We start from the raw sequence: 7878 nt of genomic DNA on the forward strand, positions 1-7878 counted from the left end.
CCCTTTGTGACACGTGCTGCCATAGGAGCTGGCGGTGACAGGGCCACGCCACAGTGCTCGGTGCACGCGACGGGTCAGGACGCGCCAGAGCGGTGCTGTGAGGAGCCCCCGCACAGCGCACTCCTTTGTGTCGGACCTGGAGCTTTTCTGAAGCACTATTACTACAGGTGACCTCGAGGCCAGACCACAGGTCTTGCTGACCTGTGGCCTTGCTGAGCCTTCCTTCTTAAGGTTCTCTTGAGGGCAGACCGTGGGACTTGGTGACCCGGAGCTTTTCCGAGGTGTCGCCCATCCCTGCAGTCTCTGCCCTTGAGACCAGACCACAGTCCCTGTCGAGGAGCCTCCTGTCCTTCTGGCACGAGCCCTCAAGACCCAAGTGCAGGACTCACTGTCTTGCAATCTTGCCAGGACTTGAGTCTTGCAGGTGCCTTCCAGGCACGACTGCAGGACTTGCTGACTCCGAGCTTTTCCGAGCCATCTCTCCTTCAAGTAGCCAGAAATCCAGTCACTGCCATGGAGCAGCGACCCCCACGAGTGCCCAAGTTGGCCTGGCTTGAGGAGCAGGAAGAAGAAGGCTCTGGAGCTGTCCTGGCACAGGAGTCTGAAGAGGTGCAGGAGTTCCAGGCACCACAGGAGGGTGAGTTGCAGAGCTCGGCCTTAGGGCTAGTGCCTGTTGCCAGCTTGGCCCCATCCCATTCCATGCCATGCCATCCCCTGGTGCTGTTCCTATGGAAAGGATTGGAGAGTCTGGAAGAAGATACGGAGCAGCGACCCCCAAGAGTGCCCAAGCTGGCCTGGGTGGAGGAGGAAGAGGAAGAAGAGGAAGAAGGCCCTGGAGCTGCCCCAGCACCAGAGACCGAAGAGGTGCAGCAGTTGCAGCCACTGGAGGAGGGTGAGTGGCAGAGCTGGGCCACAGGGCTGGTGCCTGCGGCCATCTTGGCCCCATCCCATCCCATTGCATCCCATCTCATCCCATCCCACACTGTCCTGTGGAGACACACCCATGGACAGCACAAAAAAGGGGCTGGGGCTGCCCCCGCAGCAGTGGCCGTGCTGCATCCCCTGGGGCATCCCGGGACTGTCCCTGCCTGGGGAACGCAGGGCTGGGCTGTGCTCTCCGGCCTCTCCCGCAGCCCCTCAGCTCTGGCTGCTCTTTGCCAGATGCAGCCATGGACGGCACACAAGAGCAGGACACCGCCCGTGGCCGCTTCCGCAGAGCAGCGCAGGTACCTGCAGCCATCCCCACCTGCGCTGGGCCTGCTGGCACTGCTCAGCCCAGCACCGCACTTGGAGCACTCCATGCAACTTCCCTGCCTTCCTGCCCTTCTCCTACAGTTTCTTTACCAATACATCAAGAGAATTGGCAAGGAAGACACCAGACCTATGGACACTGAGGTCAAAGCATCCTCAGAGGTCTTGGTAGAACAGAGCAGCGCTGCCCAGCTGGATCTGCTTGTAGAGACGGCTCTTTTCAATCCAGAGCAAGTAAGCAGCCTGTGGCCAGCCTTTGATCCTCCAGCAATTGCTTGGCTTTCCCAAGCCACGCCTGATGCTCACTTGAAGCTTTTGAGGCCATGGCAGCATGGTGGAAGAGAAACACTTGTCTGGGGAAGAAGCTGGGCACATTGCTGACTCCCTCTGCTAGCATTCCAAGTCTCCCTGTGCCTTCTCCAGGTGCCCGCCGTGGTGAGGTACATCCACCAGTGGCTCATGGCCAATGAGGCTGCTGAGCACAGGATGGACTGGGCCCTGATGCAAGTGGCCGAGGCAGAGCCCGATGATGTGGCCATCACTCTCCTGCGGGTGGCCCCAACGTGTGACAGGTATGGGGCCCAGCTGCCCTGAGGCCTCAGGGCTCCCCAGCCCATCACCCTGTACAGCCCGGCCCAGGGCTGTGAGCAACACAGAGTTCCAGGGCCCTCTGGCTGCTCCCTTTGCCAGCCCTGCTACAAAGTCGGCCCCCGAGCCCGCTGCCGTGCTGCCAGCCTGCCCCTCAGGGGCCTGTCCCCACAGGGCTGGGCTGCCTGGCTGCTGCTGTCGCTCAGGGCCAGTGGGCACAGGCAGAACTGGCGGCCAGCTCAGCTCCCCGCTGCTGCCCAGCCCACGGTGCTGTGTCTGACCCCGCAGAGCTGCTATGGCCATGTGGACGACCATCTTGCTCTCGCCCTGGATTTCAGAGGAAGTGACACCGCTCCTCATCAATGTGGTGGGGAGCTGGCCGCAGAAAAACCTGGGCACCTCTGATGGGGACAAGACGGCTGTCTTTTCCCTGACTGTGAGTTTCTGGAGCTGGCCTTTGCTCACTGCAAGGCCGGCCGCCTCTCCAGCAACTCTGTTGCCTCCTTCCCCCACTGCATCTCCCTGCTTCAGGCACTGGCCACAAACCTGGCCTAGGGGCAGCTTCAGGGCCACCAGGCCCGCTGCTCCCCCTGCGTCTCCCCCTGCCTCTCCCTGCCACGCTCAGGCCCTGCCACACGGACGCCCCGGCACTGAGCGCTGTCTCAGGCTGCTTTGTCCTCTGCAGGCAACTCTGGTGATGTGGAAGATCCTCCAGGGGCCCTGTTGCCCACAGATCCTCACAGTCTATTTCCCCCGCCTCTTTGTGCATCTCCTCTTCCAAACATACTTCAGTACTTTGTATATGACAGAGGACGTCCATACCTTCTGGAAGGAATGCCAGGAGCAACACGGCCTCTCCACCAGCCCCAACAGGTGCTCCATGCCACTCCTCCTGTCCCTGCCACTTCCCCAGCCTCAGAGCCAGCGCTCCCAGCGTCACCTGGGCTTTGCTGTGCACACAGGTTTGCAGTGCAGACCCTGAAGGCCCTGCTCTGCAGTCTCCACTTGGAGCATGTGGTGGTGGCAATGGAACGCAAGAGTGGCTGGGACACGCTGCTCTGTGCTGACACCCACCACTATGCCGTGGGTCTGCTGGCCAGGTGAGCCCCCCTTCTCCCCACTGCCTCTGACATTTGTGCCCCATGCCCGGGATGCCCCCCACAGTCCCCGTGGCCATGGGCCTGAGGGCCTCGTCACCGAGGGATGGCCAAGGAGACTGCAAAAGGCTGCGAGAGGAACCTGTCCAGGAGCAGCCACATCTCAAGGGCCCAAATCGCCTCACAGGGTGCTGGGGCAATAGGACAACTGTGTCCATCAGTCCTGGGAGAGGTTTTTCGCACCCTTGCTGAGACTCTTTCTGCCATTTTCCGCCTTCCAGGGTAATGCGCCGTGCATCCATCCACTTGTGCAAAAGCATCTTAAGCTACCTGCTTGAGGTGCTCAGCAAACCGTTGCCACTCTGGGATGTCTCTGCCATGGCATTCCTTGTGGAGGTGAGCCTGATGGCCAGCACTACCTCGCTCAGCTCCCTGCCAGCCCTGTCCCCTGCCATAGCCACAGCTGCCTGGGATGGCACCCGCCGCCCTGTGCTACTGCCTGGGCCCAGCCCTGCGCACTTCCAGGCTCCTGCCGGCCAGCTCCCCTCTCACTGCCCTGTGCCTTTCAGCTCCTAGATTGCCTGGACTTGAGTGACTGTGGTGACAGCCTAATGGATATCTTGTATAAGTACCTGTGGTACAACTCCACAGAGATGCATCACCAGGTGCTCAGGGCTCTCCTCCTGCTAAAGGACCATCCCTCCATGGTGAGAAGGGGGCAGCAGCTGAAGCCGTGTGGGCAGCATGAGGCTGGGCAATGCTGTCACTTGGCCTTGGCTGGCCTTTGCCTTGGGCGCTGAGGCAGCTCCTCCCAGCTCTCCTGCCTCCTGCTTCAGCTGCCCGAGTGCTTTGGGACAGCCCTTTGGCCTCTGGGCCCTGCGGCAGCTGCCCGGGCTTTCACACCCTTGTGTTCTGCACAGGCCGAAAGAATTCAGAGCCTGACAGGAAGACTAGTGCACCTCCTGTGGGACTTGGACAGTGACGTTGCCAGGATGAGCATTGCTCTCCTGAGCCATATTTTCCTGAAAGAAGACATCCCAATATCCTGGCGCAGGGCCCTGCAGCTGGCTGAGCCGCTCCTGAAACTCCTGGACAATGTAAGGCTCTGTGCCCCAGCCACAGCCACTGCCTGCTGCCCGGACACTTTGTGCCCTGTGCATTTGCAGGCCTGCACCAATGTGGGCCATAAGAAGCCAATGATAAGGTCATTTTTCCTTCCTTCCTTTCATACAGCCTGATAGCCACGTGCAGCTGCTCTCCATGTCTCTCCTTCGAAGAGTGATGTCTTCGGCAGAAGAAGAAGGAAGAAAGCCCCTGAAGGAACGAGTGTACCAGAGCCTGCTCCCACTCTTTTTCCACTGCCAAGATGAGAATCGGCATGTGGCAGAGGTGAGGACTCCTGGGCTGCTGCTGCGCCTTGGCAGGGGGCTCAGCTGCCTCCTGCCCTGACGCAGGCTTGCAGGCTGCAGCCTCCTCCAGCCCTTGGCACTGGGACACTCCTGTGCCCTGCCTTGTGGGGCCATTTGCTGCTCTCTGCTGCTCCCCAGGCCTCTCGGACAACGCTCCTTCGCGCGGCTGACTTCCTGAAGAGGCCAGACCTGGAAAAAGCTGTGAGGAAGGAGAAGCTGTGGAAGTTTGCCAAGCTCGTGGTAAGGACAGCTTGGAAGTCCCAGCCTCAGGCTACGGAAGCCCCCAGGCCCCGGTGCTCAGTGTGTGGGGCTGGCAGCTGTGCCCCTGCCCACTGCTGCAGCCGGGGGCCGCACGGCTTCTTCTCCAGCCCCCTGTGGCCCCGAGCCGGGTGCCGATGGAGCCCCAGCCGAGCGGGGCTGCGGGCCGGGCCGGCACCGCGGCTCCCCGGGCAGCAGCCGGCCCTCTGCCCCCTCCAGAGCCCGGCGCCAGCGGCTGCTGGCCGGGCCTCAGGGCTGGCCGGGCACGGGAGGCCGGGGCTGGTCACAGGCAGCAGCGCCCGGCCGAAGGGCAGAGCCCGCGCCAACCCTTCCCTCCTGCCGCTCTCTCCAGCTGGCAGACCACAGGATCCCCTTGGCCGAGCACCTGCGTCGGGCCCTGCAGTACCTGCAGGACCCACAGGAGACCCTGCGAGCGGCGGCCATCAGGGTCATCGGTGAGTCTCGAGCCCGGGCTCCCTCCCCGCCCCGCCGCAGCTCGGCCCCAGCCCCGGTTGCTGCCCCGGCAGCGGCACCCGGGCCCGGCGCCCTGGAGCCCCGGCTGCCCTCGGGGCTGCTGCTGCCGGCCTCTGGCAGCCGTGCCCTTGGGCTGAGTCAGGATGCGGCAAGGGCCCGGGCTGAGCCCTGCCGGGGCAGGAGGCCGTGTGGCCACAGGGCTGGCAGCGCCGCTGGCAGGGAGCTGTGTTGCTGGGACCCTGACAGGCTCTGTGTTCTCAGGGATGGCCGGGGAGCAGCTGAGGGGGCAGCAGGCAGAGCTCCAGGTGTTGTGCAGAGGTGAGCCAGGGCAGCGGGCTGACAGCGGTGGCTGTCGGGGGCAGCTGCAAGCCCTGGCCTGGCTGTGGAGGGCTCTGCTCCCTGTGCCGATGAGGGGCGGCGTGGGCAGAGCACAGTGAGATTTCAGGGCCACGTGGGGCATTTGTGGCCAGCAGCTTCGGGCTGACCCCCTTGGTCCCTGCTCCCTCCTGGCCAAGGCAAGAGCCAGCTGGCATGGCCCTGGCAGGGGGCTCTCGCTGGGCCCCCACAGCTCTGGGGTGTGACCGTGGCTCTGTTCGTCTCTCTTGCAGCCCTCGAACGCCTGACGGAGGACAGAAGCGGTGCCGTGTCAGACCTGGCACTTGAGACGCTGTATGTCCTCCGGGCCATCCAGAGTGCCCGTTACTCCATTCTCCAGAGGATGCAAGACCAAATCCTCAGGGCATGGAGGACACGGCCTCGTCTGTCGGGCCTGGGCTGGCTGCACTGCTGGAGATGTACTCAGAGCTGACCTGAGAGGCTCTGTCTTCTGGGGCCACATGGGCCAGCCAGGATTTTTTATTTCATAAGGGTTGTTCTTTTCCTTTTTTGTCTTCTTTTTACTATGTAAATAATGTAGGATATGTTAGGGCTGAGAGGCTCTGTCTTCTGGGGCCACATGGGCCATCTGTTAGTTTTTGTTTCATAGAGATTGTTCTTTGTTTCGTTTCCATCTAGTATGTAAATAATATAGGATATGTTATAAACCACAAGAGTCCCAAGACCTTTCTTTTGCTGCCCAGGGTGTGTGGGGCATAGGGGAAGAGAGGGAAAAGGGTTCTTGTGTTCAGCAACCTGCTGGGGCATGCAGTGGAGCAGGGGAAATGGCCAGAAGCCCCTTGGCCTTTGGTGGTTGTGCTGAAGCGACAAGCCCTGTGGCAGGCAGGAAGCGCCATCTGTGTCCTGCTGCCCGTGTGTTGCTGCCGTGATGGCTGAGGAGCTGCTGGAGCTCCTGTGGGGCTGCGGCGCTGCTGCCGGGCCAGGCTGGGGGAGCCCCTGAGGGCACGGGGTGCTGGGAGGCCATGAAGGGATGAGGGGCTGCGGAGGCCCAGACGGGACAAGGCAGTGGGAAGGCACGAGGGGGATGTGTGAGGGAGTGGGTGGCAGGAGGTTCCAAGGGGACAGAAGGCCCTGGAGGAGCCGGGGTGGTGGGAAGCCCTGAGGAATTGGGTGTCAGAGGCCATAAGCAGCCCCCGGGCAGCCGCCTGGTCCCTGACACCCGGCTGCTCCGGTGCTGCCCCAAAATGTCCCCCAGGCCTGCAGCAGAAGGCCTGGAGGCTGGGACACCACCCCAGCGGGAGGGTGGGGACAGCCCGAGGTGCCCAGGCTGGGCTGGCTGGGGACATGGAGGGCAGGGGGTGCTGCCAGGCCACGGCCACTGGGTGCCTCCAGGAAGGGGCAGTGGGCAGAGGCAGGGCTGGCGGCCAGCCCGGGCCCTCACGGCTGCCCAGGCCACGCTGTTGTGACCAAGGCCCCCCTGACACAGAGCTCGGGGTCCACAGAGCTGCTGCCACCATGGGGAGGGTGGCGATGTCTCCTCCAGCAGGGCTGCCCAGTGGCTGCTGCCCAAGCGGCTCTGGAGCCCACAGAAACAGCAGCAGAGTGTGCCCAGGAACAGCAGCAGCCCCAACGTCGGCACCTGCGCACTGAGGCGTCCGCAGCAGCCGGGTGCCAAACAGGGGGAGGCTGTGGGCACAATTGCCTTTGCTTTGGCAAAAGGCTTCAGCAGAGTTGGCCACAATGGCTTTCTCTTCACTTGCAGCCTCACAGCAACGCTTGCCAGCTTCAGCTGCAGCCTGTGCCTGTGACTGGCTTGGATGGCCGTGCTTGAGGCCGAGCTCGCCTTCCACACTCAGGTGTCCCAAGGCAGCGGCACTGGCACCATCCTGAGTGAGAGAGAGAGAGAGAGAGAGAGAGAGAGAGAGAGAGAGAGAGTGTGTCTGATGGGGCAGCTGCCCTCCCTCTCATCTGTCCAGGCACCTTAAAGACACATGAAACCAAATCCTGGACTTGCTTGGAACAAAGGAAGAAGCAGCATGCGCTGAAAAGAAGTAGGGACTTACACGGCTCAGTTTTGCTCTCCACTTGGGCAATCCCAGAATCCCTGAGCACTTGGTGTTGCAAATTAGCATCAACATCGTGCAGTCTCCAAGCACCCTGCCATGGGCACAGGTGGTGTGCAGGCACAGGTGTCACTAGAATTGGGAGAACACTTTTCCATGTTGACCTTTTCCTCTCCTGGATTTCAAGCAAAGATGAAAAAATCATCTGGTGAATGACAGGTGAATAGTGTAGCTCACAGAACTAGGAGTAGGAGTCTCCAGTGGCCCATGGTGTGTCCATTCAACCCTTGTTAGATTGTCCAGTTGGAGCTCAGCACGGTGCAGCCCGGGCACAGGCACCAGGCTGGTCCATTTCAGCATCCCAAAGTCTTGGTGGCTCCCTGTGCACCCATTGTCTCCTGA

The 7878-nt window shown here is 61.9% G+C and overlaps 1 protein-coding gene across 1 annotated transcript; it reads left to right on the forward strand.

The window, feature by feature from the left end:
• Positions 1-274: 274 nt before the first annotated feature.
• Positions 275-6123, forward strand: LOC147645844 (maestro heat-like repeat-containing protein family member 7). The gene is made up of 16 exons (XM_086874194.1): positions 275-637; positions 737-892; positions 1162-1226; positions 1336-1485; positions 1675-1823; positions 2128-2275; positions 2525-2712; positions 2802-2939; positions 3218-3332; positions 3506-3643; positions 3857-4033; positions 4170-4325; positions 4484-4585; positions 4956-5058; positions 5339-5395; positions 5686-6123. The coding sequence occupies exons 1-16, from the start codon at positions 514-516 to the stop codon at positions 5883-5885; spliced, it is 2166 nt and encodes a 721-aa protein (XP_086730320.1). The 5' UTR covers positions 275-513; the 3' UTR covers positions 5886-6123.
• The last annotated feature ends 1755 nt before the right edge of the window (positions 6124-7878 follow it).

The sequence above is a fragment of the Cyanistes caeruleus genome, unplaced genomic scaffold, assembly GCF_971803275.1.
Source record: "Cyanistes caeruleus unplaced genomic scaffold, bCyaCae1.hap1.1 HAP1_SCAFFOLD_160, whole genome shotgun sequence".
Taxonomy (NCBI): domain Eukaryota; kingdom Metazoa; phylum Chordata; class Aves; order Passeriformes; family Paridae; genus Cyanistes; species Cyanistes caeruleus.

What these genes read in the sequence shown, in the direction of transcription:
- LOC147645844 (XM_086874194.1), top strand. Translation starts at nt 514, where the DNA reads ATGGAGCAGCGACCCCCACGAGTGCCCAAGTTGGCCTGGCTTGAGGAG. An exon ending in GCCGTGGGTCTGCTGGCCAG is followed by an intron (nt 2,940 to 3,217) that starts GTGAGCCCCCCT and finishes TCCGCCTTCCAG; the next exon opens with GGTAATGCGCCGTGCATCCA. An exon ending in GGAAGTTTGCCAAGCTCGTG is followed by an intron (nt 4,586 to 4,955) that starts GTAAGGACAGCT and finishes CGCTCTCTCCAG; the next exon opens with CTGGCAGACCACAGGATCCC.